The sequence below is a fragment of the Euleptes europaea genome, chromosome 18 (genome assembly GCF_029931775.1).
Source record: "Euleptes europaea isolate rEulEur1 chromosome 18, rEulEur1.hap1, whole genome shotgun sequence".
NCBI lineage: Eukaryota > Metazoa > Chordata > Lepidosauria > Squamata > Sphaerodactylidae > Euleptes > Euleptes europaea.
Window position 1 is genome coordinate 20,863,192 of NC_079329.1, and position 15,775 is coordinate 20,878,966.

A 15,775-nucleotide genomic window follows, 5' to 3' on the forward strand; every position below is an offset into this window, starting at 1 on the left:
ATGGCTGGTGACCAAAATAGTCTTTTTGTTTAGAGCAGATGCAGGGCATGTTCAAGCCTGGACTGTCCCTAGAAGCTAAAATGAATAAACTGAGGCTATCATACTTTGGTCATGTTATGAGAAGACAAGAGTCACTGGAAAAGACAATAATGCTAGGAAAAGTGGAAGGCATTAGCAGAAGAAGAAGAGTTGGTTTTTATATGCCAACTTCCTCTACCACTTAAGGGAGAATCAAACTGGCTTACAATCACCTTCCCCAACCCTGTGAGGTAGGTGGGGCTGAGAGAGCTCTAAGAGAGCTGTGACTAGGCCAAGGTCACCCAGCTGGCTTCAGGTGTAGGAGTGGGGAGACCAACCCGGTTCACCAGATTAGCGTCCGCCACTCATGTGGACAAGTGGGGAATCAAGCCCGGTTCTCCAGATTAAAGTCCACCGCTCCAAACCACTGCTCTTAACCACTACACCACACTGGTAGGAAAAGAGGAAAGCCCCAACATGAGATGAATTGACTCTCTAAAAGAAGCCACGGCCCTCAGTTTGCAAGACTTGAGCAAGGCTATTAACGATAGGATGTTTTGGAAGACATTGATTCATAGGGTCACCATGAGTTGGAAGTGACTTGACGGCACTTAACACACACACACATGCATGGCTTGTGACCCACCAATCTAAACAGAGCTCAGCACTGTGTCCTACAAGGGGCATGAAAGCCCCCCTGTTTCTAGGCAGGTGGCAAAGACAGGACTTGTTGGGCCACCTCGCCCAGGTGGGGGCTGCACTTGCTCTAGCAGGTCACCAGTGGGGTGGGTCCGCATTAGAACCAAACATCGGACTTAGAACGAGCACTTCCTTTAGAAAGGGAAGACCATCTGGTTCAGTGGCCTTCCAGATCCTTGCCAGGGAATCTTTTCTGCGCAGATCTGTCTGCTGGAGAACCAAATGGTCATGTGTGTGAAGCTGGTTTGGTCCCTCTGTCCATGTGTTTCAATAATTTCTGCCCTTGTCTGGCAGCAGCTCTCCAAGGTCTCGGGGAGAGAAATGTCTTTCCGGGTCCCTTTAAACTGCAGAGGCCAGGGACGTCCTGGCGCCTTCTGTGTGCAAAGTCTGTGGCCTGCCACCAAGCTTATGTCCCTTCCCCCAAAAGCAGATCAGCACAGGCTTTGTAATCGTATCAGAATATAACCCAAGTCTCCGTCAGAGCTCTGTACCGGAGGTCTTTTTGGCTTGGCACACCAGGGACTAAACCCAAGGCGGAATCTGCTTGTGGTATATGCTCTTGTCAATTCAATTTTCAATTCAATTTATTTACAGTCAAAGACCTGCAAAATCTGATGTAATACCAAAAACATGTTAAAGCTATCAAATATTATTACTACAATAAAATGATAACTCCCTGATCTAAATACATGGCTATTAAGTGCTACTCCAACATTAGAGACATAAACACACACACATTTATACTGGATATTAACAAAAAATACATTTAAATACACAAAGAATTTACCCATTAAAATTTAAATTAAGAATTTAACAATAATAATACTTAGGCTACCTTTTCAGGAGCCCCGTAGTGCAGAGTGGTAAGTTGCAGTACTACAATCAAAAGCTCTGCTCACGACCTGAGTTCTATCCCAGCGGAAGTCGGTTTCAGGTACCCGGCTCAAGGTTGACTCAGCCTTCCATACTTCTGAGGTTGGCAAAATTAGTACTCACCTTGCTGGGGGTAAAGGGAAGATGACTGGGGAAGGCACTGGCAAACCACCCCGTGAACAAAGTCTGCCTAGTAAACGTCGGGATGTGATGTCACCTCATGGGTCAGGAATGACTCGGTGCTTGCACAGGGGACCTTTACCTTTCGGCTACCTTCTACAACCTTATTAGACATGCCAGTGAACAACATTTTGCCACCTTAAGGGTAGTTTCATTCAAGCAGTCGGCAAGAAGAAGGGCAGCGTAAAAAGAATTTGGTCTGCCTGGGTAGTTGTGCTATATGCTCTTGTCACCAAGGTATGCATCTGTACGTGTTTGGCGCAGGGTTCTGTAGGGTCTTGGAGAGGGTCTCGGGGACTTGCCAGCAACTCTCAGAAATGAATAATAAGTTCTAAAACACCTTCCAGAATTTCCCTGAAGCTGCTTGTTACAGGGGAGAGTTAATGACTGACTGATTTGCTTATGAGGGAAGTGTGTCCATTATTGCTCTCTGCATTGAGAAATCCTCGATTGGTTTCAATTTCCCCGGAGCAAAACCTGAAAAACCGCTGATCCAAATGGGTGACGCCCTGAGGACCTGTGTCTTTGAGGCTCCCTGGGAAAGGAGCAGCGTGCGGTCTGCTGGATTGAGAAAGTCTGGGATCGAGTCGTCTGCTCCCCTGCTATTTATCAACCTTACAAAGTCCTACACGCAACACACCCTTCTGTCTGTACCACGGCCATGTTTGTCTTTTCCTTGCTGTGGTTGCTGCATCTTGGCATCCTGCACCCCCAGAGCAGGCCGGGGCAGGCTCCTTGAGCCGTAGACATTGCATGTGTCCATGATCCTACAATGATACCCGTGCTGGCAGGCAGGTGTCTGCAGTGTGGGTTCACGGCCCCCTCCATTCAACACAGCCCCATTGCTGACTTTTATTTGCTCCATTCCGTCATTCATCTGTAGCTCCATCTGTGCCACCAGGAGAAATGGCTGCTGCTCCTCCAGATTCAGTGGGATTGGGCAAGAAGAGGCTGGGACGTCCATGACCAGCCCCGTGTAATCAAAGCGATTTGTGTTTGGGCAGTGAGTTTGGCTGGGTCTCCAGTAATTTTTGGGAAAGTGAATGGAGGGTATGGTCTAGTACAGGGGTTCTCAACCGGTTTTTGCTCCATCGCCCCCTTTCACCATTGTTCAGAATATAATTCCCCCCCTTCCCAAGATATTGAATGTTGCACATTAAATTAAAAAAAACTACAATTTTCCAGATTATCCCTAGTCTACAGAACATTGCACTTTGCTGAATAGTGGTCCCAATTTTCCCCGGAGGGGAATTCCCCTCTTGTTGAGAACCCATGGTCTAGTACATTGTTTGGGGAAGAGAGGGAGCTGTGTGTGTGAAAAGAGAAAACAAGATAACACGGACCGATTCTAGGCAGGTCTACGCAATGTCCCATTTCATTCAATAGGGTGAGTGTGTTTTGGATTGCAGCCTCAGGATTAGTGGGTTTTATCAAGAAGAATGATAACTCCTGGGCTCTCTGAGATGGAGGAACAGATGACAGCAAGCTAGAAGCAGGTCCTCTGGAGTGGGAGTGGGAAACACCTGAACTTAGGCAAGTGAGAAGAAACCTTCATGCGTTGGTTGGAGCAGAAAGGGGAAGGCAGGAATCTGTTACCTGTAACCTGTCTTTTTTTTCCCCAGAGGCCACCTGGTAGATCTCCTTCGTCCAAACAGCTCAGTTCTTTAAAAAAAAATTCCCAAAAGAAAAAAAGTTACAACTTAGAACATCTCACAATATTTGTCACTTTTTTCTCCTTTTATTTTCCAACTCATATTTATTATGAAGAAATAAAATGAGTAAACATCACAACAAAACGGTAACAACAGTATCGCAAAGACATTAGAACAGAGGAGAAAAAACTGCTTTGAGTCCCCATAGGGGAGAAGGGCGAGACATAAATAAAGCAAATAAACAAACTTGTGACCTTAACAAACTTGTGACCTTAACAATCTCCAAATTAATCCCATGGGTACAATTCAATTTTTTTCTATTTAGTTACAAAAATGAGGCATGGTTGAATGGATCTAATGTCATGTGCAGCTCTGTTTCCCCCCAAAATTCAAAACAAGGCTTCCAGCTCTGAAAAATATGCTTTTAAAAATGCATCCCTCTCTTGGTTGTACTGGTTTTGATAATTCCACTGTGTTATATCCTGCTGGTGTCTCCATGAGATGAGTTTGCAGACGGGTCCAACAGCTGCCAGTCCCGTTTGGCTACATACAGACACGGGTGCGCAAGTGAACTAGAATGCCTTCCCTTCTCACACATGCCAATCGGGATGCTGTGAGACTTCCATCTAGGTTTTGTGTGGGATTCTAACTCAGTTTGACTCATTCACCTAAGTTTGAATGTCGTAGGTAATGGGTTAGTTATTAGCAAAAAGATCCATGCAGGAGAGAAGGATGGAGGTATGCGTGGGATCATGTACATGTTGGTTTCATATCAGTTATGTGCGACCTGAATACATCCTAGTTCTGTTGTTCTTCTGACCATTTCAGTGTAATTTCTGTCATCAAAAATTCAAGGAGAAATGTTTAATTTTGTGGGAGAAAACTTTTAAAAATAAATGTGCTCTTGTGTAAGGCTAATATCCCACTCTCCAGACCAGCCTTGTTTCTACATTGGCAATTTTGAATAGTAAGAATACAAAATACAAGTTTAATAAAATCAAGAATAAGGCTACATAAATCTGTATCACGGCCACCCTTAGGATGCTGCGAACAACCACCCACTTAAAAAAGGCAGGTTGGAGAACTGAACAAAATGCAGAAAGTTGGTCACATTTCAGTGATGAAAAGTTGAAACGATTTGGGCTTTTTCGTTACATAAGAAAGGTAATTAAATGGTGTGTGTGTGTGTGTGACAAAGTCTTACAAAAGAAGAAATGGATGGAGGAAAGAGTCAAGGAAGCTTTTTCTCCCTCTGTTACCACTAGAGTTGAGGAATATCTAAGGAAGTTGGTAGTACTCATTTCAGGCCCTACAGTGAACAGAACAATTTCACACAGTACATCTTGGTTGATTTAGTCCATTTGTCCCCCGCTTCTCCATAAAATATGCCCAAAACGGTTGACAACAACATTGGGGGGGGGGGGAATATAAAGAAAAAGCAGGCTAAAAGAATAGCCTGAAACAAATACAAACAGCCAATTCCATGGGGAGTTGACAACAGTCTCCGTGGTTAAAAAAAAAAAAAGTCTTGCAAAAAACAACAGTATTTTGATCCCAAAATACATCAGTACGAACAAAAAGTGAAATATTTTTGCCTGGCTCTTAAAATTTAAAAGTACTAGCCACCAGGCAACACAGTGTGGGAAGAATGTCCCACATTGTATGCAGTTTGTCGAATTTGCTACCACATGTAGTGACAATAGCCATCTTCTGTGTCTTTTTTAGACCAATTCTTGGAGGACAAAGGGGACTGTTGGCTGTGAGCCAAGACACTTAAAACATCCCTGTTCCATAGCAGGCTATCTCAGTAGAAGGTGCTGGGGGTCAATCAAAGGAAAGCCCCCGGGTCGGTGCCCTGTTTGCAAGGCCTTGTTTTGACCCAGCGTCTCTTGTTTCTTCTCTGAGGCAAAGCTCAGGATCATCATGGGAACTAGCAAGACGTTTCTGAATGGAATCCCAACCTTGGGAAATACAAGGCTGTCCTCACGCAACATGCTTTGCTGCGTGGGAGCTGCTCCAACCAGATGCAGTTCCCCAGGTAGTTCAGCCACGGAGGTGAAACTGACCAAATGGGTCTTTGCCAACAGAATCAGCACCTTGGAGAGCTCTGACCATTTTCTAAGTACAATTAAAGGAGGCCACCCCGTGGCGCAGAGAGGTAAGCTGCAGCACTGCAGTCAAAACCTCTGCTCATGACCTGAGTTAGATCCCGACGGAAGTCAGTTTCAGGGTGATTCTAGGTTGACTCAGCCTTCCGACCTGCTGAGGTCAGTAGAATGAGTACCCAGCTTGCTGGGGGTAAAGTGTAGATGACTGGAGAAGGCACTGGCAAACCACCCCATAAACATAGTCTGCCTAGTAAACATGGGGATGTGATGTCACCCCATGGGCCAGGAATGACCCGGTGCTTGCACCTTTACCTTTAGGAGCTGTAGAAATTACAAATTTACCCACAATTTACATGGCACCTTCTATGAGAAGCAGTTTGTTAGCACTTGCAGGAAAAGCCAGTATAGCAGTGTAGTGTTTAAGTGTTGGACAAAGATAGGGAAGACCGGGGATGAAATCCGCCAAGCCTACATGGGTGTTCTTGCCCCCTGCCACAGGTGCGAGGGGTCACATGGGATCACTTGTCACGGGTGCAAGGAGCCTAAGATGGGCAACCCTTCCCAGAAGCCCTCTAGCCCCACACACATCCTACTGTCCCCTTCAGCTCTGGAGCAGGCAAGGTCTTTTAACTACCTGCCACCACTCTGGTTTGGGATTCGAACCAACAAGAGCCCAGAGTATCCCCCATCCTTCACCCTTTCGAACCACCCTCTGGTCAAGCTTGAGGCATGAGGACTCAGGCACCTTAAAATAAACTGTTTTAAAACAAGGAGTTCCTGTTGGAAGCAGAGGATAGGACTCGCTGTGATGGGTGTAAATAATAATAAGAAGAGTTGGTTTTTATATGCTGACTTTCTCTACCACTTAAGGCAGAATCAAACTGACTTACAATCACCTTCCCTTCCCTTTCCCACAACAGACATCCTGTGAGGTAGGTGGGGCTGAGAGAGCTCTAAGAGAGCAATTGTTTCTAGATCACCATCTGTGCAGTGGACTTGTGGTGGTTGGATATTTACCATTGTATATGGAGGTCGTCTCAAATTGGAAATAACCATAGTTGTTTTGAACATCCAAGCTACACTTTGCTTTGGAAGACTCTTCTTTGGACTATATATGGACTGTACATTCGATAACTATCCCATGTTTTGCTGAGTTTTCACTCTATCATATGTGTAATGTATGCAAGTTTTGGGTTTATATAGTGTAAGTAATATAATTGTGGTGAGTTTATTATATGCTTGGCATCCTGTACTTTTTTCTTAACCATAATCATACTTGGCTGTGTTGTAGGAGAAAGGAAATGTTGGCTTAAGGTAGCGTGCAGGATTACTCCATCTCCAGACCTTTCCAGCAGGGAATATTGTGGGTTCTAATGCTCTCTTGTTCCTTATCTCTTTCCCTACAGGCTCCCCGATGAGACGTCCCCATCACTGATCTCCTCCAAGCCTGTAAGCAGCCTTTTCCACAACTGGCCTAAGTCCCCCCAGGGCAAGCACCCCAAAAGTGTGGATTTTGACATCCGCCCAGCCCTGCGGCGTGCCCCGAGTCCGGCCGCCCTGCCCAGTGAGCACAAGATTAGCCCTGCTCCCCGGCCGTCCTCCCTTCCCATCCTGCCTTCGGTGCCCATATACACCGGCGTCTTTGATCTCCGTGGCTCGCCCACCTCCAGCGGCGAGCACCCTTTCCCTGGCTTCCCCTCGGGCAGCCGCTCCCTGTCTCCGACCCACTTCCTGCCCCCCGCCACGGACAAGCCGTTTGGCTCCAAGCCTCTGCCTTTCTGGACCAAGTACGATGTGGCCGACTGGCTGGAGTACCTGAAGCTGGGGGAGCACCGGGATCGGTTCCTGGACAACGAAATTGACGGCTCCCACCTGCCGTCCCTCACCAAGGAGGATTTCATTGACCTGGGCGTGACGCGAGTGGGGCACCGCATGAACATCGCCCGAGCCCTCAAGTTCTTTCTGGAGAGGTGATGGGGGAAATGGCCCTGCCCTGGGGGAGCCTCTCGCCTGAATGTACAATGGACCTCCACCGCCGGGGAGAACAGAAATAACGAGGTGGAGGGGGATGCGGCTGCGGGGCTGGGCACGGGGGAAGCCGTAAGGAGAGACCCTGTGGGTGAGGGTGAGGTAGGGCAGGGTAAGGATCCCCCCACCCCCTGCTTGGCAGAAAGATGCTTTGAGAAGCTCACCAAAGCCTGCCTGCGCGCCCTCACTTCTGCGCACTTTCGTCTCGCGTCGCCATGTAGCAGTTTGCTGGTTTTGCTCATCCCGTAGCTGGCCCCCGGCACAGCGTACGGACCTGTGTGCATAGCGTCATTTCCCAGGCACTCTCGATAGAATCCATTCTCCCATCAGCTTAACAGCTTGTTTCCACACTCCCGCTGCTTGTATCACCGGTGTCAGTCCTCCCCTCCCCCCTTCAAACTGTACGGCAGCTTACACCCGCCCCACCACGTCGCTTCGTGGCCATCATTTCACACTTTGCCGTTCAGGCGTGCTTGCGCGTTAAAACTCATCCAGCCGCAGTAACAGCTTGCCCTGTGCATATTCGCAATTACCCAGGGTTGTTAAGTACTCTGCATTTTAAACAACCACAACAAAACCCAAGCAAAGCTGAATTCGGTTTACCTGCATAAATTTCGGCCTGGCTGTAGAGATTTCGTTCCCGAAAAGCTTCCGAGCTTTTCGCAGTCAAAGGGGCTAGAAACTTGCAGTCCGTTTTTAGAAATTAAAGCGAAGATTTTCAGTAGGCAAACCGAATTCTGCTCGCATCAGGGGTGCCTCTGAGTAAGGCTAGAATTCTCCTCAAGAAGTGGTTTTGGATCGTTTCCAGCTTTGTGGCCAGGCTATCCTTCCAACCCCAACCTCTACACCATACAAAGGTTAGGGAACCACCTTACTTTGATAAAGTTTCAGAACTGGGTCAATCAAAACTCCTCCTTTTGTATAATAAAATTTCGGAATAGCCCCTATGGATCTTAAGACTGTGGCTCTAGTAATTGCCAAATGAGCCCTCCAGGTTAAAGTTTCATTGAACGTTACCCCTAGATATTTGAAGGTGCTGGATTGCTCTATAGGGCAATGGTCTATGGACCTGAGCCAATTAATGGCTTGCTCTGTTATGTCAGCTGGGTACCACCTGCAGCTGTCATGTTGCGCACTAGCTTCCTATTTCCACTCCTCAAAGGTGCACCTGATTCACATGACTGTGTTAGGACAGGATGTTAATGGCAAATCCTGGCTCAAGTGGCAGAGGACTTCTCCAGCTGATTCATCCCACAGACAGTTCACAGATTGCTCTGCCAATGTAAGGCTCTGTTACAGGAGCTGTGGCATGACCCCCAATCACATGGCTGGATCCCACATCTGTGGCATTAAAAGGCCAGAAACGCATGGGCATTGCCTCAGCCGCAAGGTTGCTATTCACTGCTACAGCAAAGGTACACAATAGAGCCAGCATGGTGTAGTGGTTGAGAGAAGTGGTTTGGAGCCATGGAGTCTGATTTGGAGAACCGGGCTTGATTCCCCTCTCCTTCACATGGGTGGCTGAGGCTAATCTGGTGAACTGGATTTGTTTCCCCACTCCTACACATGAAGCCTGCTGGGTGACCTTGGGCTAGTCACACACTCTCAGCCCCACTTACCTCACAGGTGTCTGTTGTGGGGAGGGGAAGGGAAGGTGATTGTAAGCCAATTTGATTCTCTCTTAAGTGCCTGAGAAAGTCAGCATATAAAAACCAACTCTTCTTCTAGAAGCACGAGTGGTACCCACATTATCAACCTGCCCCAGCAATTTCAGCTGCATGGAAATCAGATCATGGGGAAGCATAAGACATGCTGCTGGAGCTATCAGGTGATGGCTCAGGGAACAAATTGGCTATACCCCACTTGACTTTATTTTGCCCCATTCGGCCCAGCAATTTCCGGGGCCTACCAGAAAAAGAATCGGGAGGTAGACCTGAGTGGCAGCTCATGCCAGACAATGGCTCAAGGGACCATTGCTTGCTGTAGTTTCTATTCGCACGCAAGCTCCAGCGTGACCCAGAGGCAAGCAGTGGGGCCCGTATGGTGGAGCGGCAGCTGGCTTCCCAAAGCAGAAAATCTTGCATAGGAAATCGCTTTAGTCACGGACCCCGATAGGCCTGCTGCTCGTTCCTAAGCAGAGTTGCGCCCCTCTGGGTCCATGGAAGTTAACAGTGTAAGAAAGAGTGTAACTCTGCTTAGGACCGCAGTTCAGAACGAAATGGTGGAACAAACTGTACCACTTCCAACTGTAGATGGGAGGTTACTGTTTTCAGAGCTGAACACACGAAGCTGCCTTATGCTGAACCAGACCCTCGGTCCACCAAAATCAGTCTCGTCCACTCAGACCGGCAGCGGCTCTCCAGGGTCTCAGGTGGAGGTCTTTCACATCACCTACCTGCCTAGTCCCTTTAACTGGAGATGCCGGGGATTGAACCTGGGACCTTCTGCGTGCCCAGCAGATGCTCCACGGCCCTTCTCCTGCATCGATAATGACCTGTAGATGGGAAACTAGCCCAGCATACAAGGGACTAGGTTAGATCCATGCTTAATGGTGTTCAGGGGGAGACAAGATACCACACAGGAGAACATTATAAATGTGACTGCAGCCTCCCTGCAATCTTAACTCCCCACTCCACTGTGTGAGCATAGTTTTAGTCAGCGGCAGCTCCTGTTGGAACAGATACTGCATTTTCCAGCAATATGCTTTGTGGGAGCTTCACAGCTCTACAACTCAGGAAGAGAGGGAGAGAGAGCCTTGCTCAGTGATCTTCTACTGCTGTTTCATCTCGAGGACTCGGGAGTAGGTTAGGCCCAGAGAGAAAGCCAGAAAAAGAAGAAGAGTTGGTTTTTATACCCCAGTTTTCTCTTTGAGGAGTCTCAAACCGGCTGACAATCGCCTTCCCTTCCTCTCCCCACCACAGACACCTTGTGAGGTGGGTGGGGCTGAGAGAGGGCGGAGAGAACTGTGACTGGCCCAGGGTCCACCAGTGGGCTTCATGCGGAGGAGTGGGGAATCGAACCCGGTTCTCCAAATTAGAGTCCACTACATCACCTCTCTTAAACACTACATGCTCTTAACCACTACATCACTCTGGCATTTGATCATTTGCACCCATCTTAAGTTTTGGAAATGGTCCCAAATATTGTGTTGAGAAAAGAGCACAAGTAGACATCCTGTGCTTCATGGGGAAATGCCTGTTAGATCTAGGACATAGCACAGATTGTGAAAAGAAATAGCATGATACGTCTATATTCTGAACATAGTGGTACTTAGGGTTGCCAGGTCCCTCTTTGCCACCGGCGAGAAGTTTTTGGGGCAAAGCCTGAGAAGGGTGGGGTTTGGGGAGGGGAAGGACTTCAATGCCTTAGAGTCCAATGGCCAGAGCAGCCATTGTCTCCAGGTAAACTGATCTCTGTCGGCTGGAGATCAGTTGTAATAGCGGGAGATCTCCAGCTGGTACCTGGAGGCTGGCAACCCTATTGGTACTCCTGGGTCCTTGAGATGAAGCAGAAAATGGCTCACTCCCTGCCCCCCAATGCTGCCATTTTGCCTATTGTTGGAAAATGCCTGAGGCCCCTCCTTGGTCATCCATATGGACCATCTCTACTTCTGCAATGGCCTTTCCTCAGGATTTGACATTGCAGGTGGCTCCAGAGATGACAACCCTGATTCTTCATTTGGTGAGCTATTTGCAGGTGGTGGAGGTTGGTGGGAACAGGCGAGCGCTCTTCAGATGAGTCCAGGGCTGATTTGCAGTAGCTGAATCACTTATTCGCTCTCTAGTAACCTTTCATTAGCACGGCTGCTTTGTTCTTTCAAGGTAAAGTAGCTTAGCCCACTTAGTCAGTCCACCAAAGCCAAGTTTCAAGGATTGTTTTATTTTATTTATTTATTTATTTATCATTCTTATAACCCGCTCTCCCCGGCAAAGCTGGGCTCAGAGCAGCTCACAATAAAACCAAAACGCATGAAATTCAATAAATACATTAAAACCATTAGTATAATAACAAAAATAGTAAAATAATAAAACAGCCCCCTAAATAATCGTCGAAATCAGAATAAATCAATATATAAATGCAAAAAAAGGGGCTCTCCTCAGTGGAGTATCCGGTACACAGGGCCAACAAAGAGAAAGTCAATGAGCAGAATCCCCTCCCCTGTCTTATAATCAGACTAAATAAAGGTGTTAAAAGCAGGAGTGGGAGTCAGGGTTGGATCCCATCAAAAAGGACCACGCATGCAAGGATTTTTCTGATCCCCCCCTCACGTGGCAGCCTTCCAACTGCCCCCCTCACGTGGGATCTCTTGTTCCCCAGGAGCAAAATTTTGGGTTATGGGGTGTAGGGGAGTCATGCTTCCATGCACAAAAGCCCTTCTGCGCACAGGACTTTTAGATGGGATCCAACCTTGTGTGTTTCTGAAGATCCCTTTTTGACTAGGCTTCCAGGGGCGACCTTGCAAAGACAATGGTGTTCATGTTGGGTGTATCAAGTGGAATGCAAACGGCAGGGCACCGGAAAGTTTGCTTAGCCACACTCTAAAATTCTGGGCCGAGCAGGGTCGGGCACTCTTAGCCTTCCTGGAAAGGGATCAACTTACAAAAAAAAGTCTTGTCCCCCCCCCCCACCGAAGATACATGTGCAACTGCAGCCTAAAAGATTGGGTGGCTGAGTTCGGCTGCAGCAGCGAAACCAAACAGAAGTCCAGCATCTCCTTTGGGCCTCAGGCGAAGCTAGCCGTGATGCATGAAAGGTTGCACAGAAACAAATGTTGGCGGTCTTTAAAGGTACTGCTGGACTTCTGTTTGATTAGCCCTGAAAGAAGACTCGGAACATTTTACGTTTGCAGAGGTGCTCTTACTTGGACAGCCAAAAGTGATTCATAGTTTCCACGGGCAACCAGGCAAGTAGCTATTTGCAAGCCTGCATTTTCACGCCACAGGGAGAAAGATTCGAGTGGTGCACAGCCTGAGCCGGTCAGCTGCTGTTGGTCATTATTCTCCATTAGCGCAGGTGTGGGTGTCTACCTCTCGCCGTCTCTGGTGAAAAACCTCTAGGCTTTGTGTTGAAAGTTAAGCAATCCGTTTTAAGTCCAAAAATGCCAAGCGGGATTAACAGCGGCATGTCGTTTGAGTGTTTTTCTGTCTCTGCGATAACACGTGGTGCAGGAAAGTAGCTGGTGGTATTCCCTTAGAGGCAGAGCCAGATAGTTTGGGTCGCCCCAGCTCCTTGTGGAAGAGACAGAATCGCATTGCCGGTCAGGCCTCTGAGGATCAAACGGCCCTCAATTCCGCCACAGAGTACACACAGCCCCGGGGCATGCTCCTCGCATTTATGGCTTCTCGCACTTATAGCGTGGTCCACGCATACATGCTTGCTGATCCATGCTAGCACCTCCTTTCCATGCTCAGGTTTCACAACAAGCTTCATTTATCCTCATTTTAGAAGCTCACGGCCTCCATGCGTCAACAGGTATATACACGCTCAGCCCTTATCTCTGTCCCTTGGGAGCGGGCAAAAGAGCCTTTCTTTTGCAAATTTGGGGAGCTTCTTTTAGGTTCTTCTGCTGGGTAGAGATGGTGGCAAACGGACGATCCGGCCCCCCAAAACCTTGGCTCGTGCCGAGAGGGGTGGGAGCGCGGAAGAGCAAGCCGCGGATAGGTGCTCCCCTCACTCTGGGTCTCTCCTGCCGCCAGCGTTGTCGTGCGCCCCTGCTGGCCCTGATCCTGTGGGGGGAGGGTTCTTGGGGTACTGACCATACCTGTGCTGTGGATGGAGCTTCCCTTGTCCCTCCCCCCCAGTGCTCAGCTGCCAAAGAAACAAAAAGAGCTCAGCATCAAATGGGAACGCTCTGTCAATGTGCCCTCCCCGTCGCAGCCATTTGGACGCCAGGGCCCGGTTCGCAGACTGCTTTACCCAGGGAGGGGAGGGCTTCTCCCTGCTGCTTGTTGTCGGGGGTCCTCGGCGTGATGCTCCGTCCAAGGGGAGTGGAAAGGGGGAGCGTTCCTGACCCCCTTCCCTCTCCGAATCTCTACGTCAGGGATCTATGAGCTGTGGGGAAGTAGGCCGGGGGGCTCATCCTCCGACTGTAGGCCTCGTGGCTGGCCCCCCGACCACCAGTTCACCTGTGCTGTGACTCTTAGATTTACAGCTAGCCACCGCCAACCCACCCACCCCCCACGGCTGTGCCACACAGCCAGCCGCGCTCCCCCTAAACCGTAGTTCTGTGCCATACAGCTCAGCCCTTTTCCTTCCCATGACCATGGGGGCGCAGCACGCTGCTTCTCTGAGCCACGCCACGTTTCCCGTACCACGTGGCTCCCGTCGCCCATGTGCCCACGCTCCCCATCGGGTTACCTTGCAAATCTGACACTTGTCAAGGCCAGCAATGTACCCTTTCCCTTCATGACCACAAGATTAACCCAGGCATGCAAAAAAAATAATATTAATTAATTAACTTTTAAAAAAAACTGGTGGTAGGCCCCAGGCAAATAAAGTTTACGCGGGCAGCCAGGATATTTCACAGAACCTTAAGAAGTTTTGACTTTGCTTTTATTCAAACCAAGGGGATCTCTAGCCCTTCGCTATCGGGGGTGGGGGAGCGACGTTTCTCGCAAGATGCAGTCGAGACCGCGGGAGGTCACAGCCACAAGGGGGAGCCCCTGTGCACACCTTTTTCTCAGCAATCATTCCTGCTGCCCTTCTCCCAACTTCAGAATACGAGAGTCCCAGGTAGGCCAAAGACGCGGCTGTTTGTGACCTCGAGGGTGCAGGATCTGAACCCGGAGGACTTGAGGAGTGTAGGGAGATGGCAGCAACCGCCGAGGGATAGAGGCAGGTGAGGGGGTGATAGGAGGGGTTGCTTGTGATACCCCAACTGTGGTTGGTGAACCAAAAGCGGTTTGCAACTCCCATGTGGGTCATGAGGCTCAAACTCCTAAGCTAGGAGAGAAGCCTCTCTCACCCCCCTTCCTTTCCCCAGTGACAGGGAGTGTCAAAAGGGGAAACTATTTCCATCACCCAGAAGCCCATTGGGTCCCAAAACATAAGAGTAGGTTTACAAGTGGGTCTTACTGAATGAAGCAGCCAGCGAGCCGTTTGGGTGCAAGAGCCTGGGCAAAGTGTAAAAGATTCCATAAACGTCAAGGGGTGATTGGGCAGTACCTGTGCCGCAGGCACTGTCCAACTGGAGGGCTCCCGACCTTTTTGAACAGAGCTGTGCGTCCATGCCCTCTTTGCATGGCTGGGTTAACCCTTCCAGTGCCATGGCTGTGTGCCACGTGGCTTTTTGTGCCTCCCTCTCAGGATGCCTCTTTGCCACGTAATCCCCCCTGCCCTCCCTTCTCCCGTGGTGCCCCTCTTCTGTCGTCGCCACATCCCGACGTGCCACGTGGCTATTCCCACTGTGCCTCCGAAGCCACAACTCAGTACCGCGTGGCCTCCCTCCCCAGGCCCCAGTTTCGGACCCGTGGCTGTCGCCTGCCCCCCCCCTGTGTCCTGACAGCCACCGACGCCACACCGCAGTGCCGCGTGGCGTTCCCCTCCCACCTCACTGTGTGGTGATGACACGCGCTGCCGACGTGGCGCCTGAGCGCTGCGGGTTGAGCAGCCGTCTTTTTAAAGAAACAAAAAAAAAGGGCTTTTGTCTCGTCTCCTCGGACTGGCCACGCCGGCCCCTCCCGTTCCTAGACCCCCCGACGAGGGAGCGAAATGAAACAAAAAAACTTTAGAATGTCTTCCAAAATGACGATGTTGCCGGGAGGTGGGAAAACACGCTCTCCTCTCCATTACAGGCCGGGGCCTGTGCTGCTGTTCTCTGCTCTTCGTTCGGGCAGCCTCATGAATCCGTGTTCCTATTCTGGGGAAAGATGTAAGGTTAGCGTTGTGAGGTTGGGGAGAGAGGGGAAGGACTTCTTAGGGGGCGGGGTAGGAGAGCCAGGGGTTATGGAGGTGTGGAGAAAATGCCCGATCTCCTGGGTTCTTGAGTAGAAGGACTGGTGCTTTGGAAGGAAGTTGCCAGACAGATGCCTTAGGATCACCGAAGGAGGGCTGGCGAATTTGTGGGATTTGCAGAGAGGACTTGGAATAGTTTCGACGAGCAGGAAAGGGGAGCGGTTGGTTGGTGGGGCTTGTTTCTCAAACAACAATAAAGGGGGGGACAAATTAAACTCAACCAAAATGTTGAATCCAAACCAAAAAGGTTGAGCTAGAAAATAC

General features: G+C 49.3%; 1 protein-coding gene across 1 annotated transcript in view; it reads left to right on the forward strand.

Annotated features, from left to right (window-relative positions):
* Positions 1–7,567, forward strand: part of SHANK1 (SH3 and multiple ankyrin repeat domains 1) — a 120,007-nt gene extending 112,440 nt beyond the window's left edge. Inside the window, exon 24 of the mRNA XM_056863875.1 lies at positions 6,937–7,567. Coding sequence (XP_056719853.1) covers positions 6,937–7,504 — 568 coding nt within the window. The 3' untranslated portion in view covers positions 7,505–7,567. The remainder of the gene's footprint in view (positions 1–6,936) is intronic.
* The last annotated feature ends 8,208 nt before the right edge of the window (positions 7,568–15,775 follow it).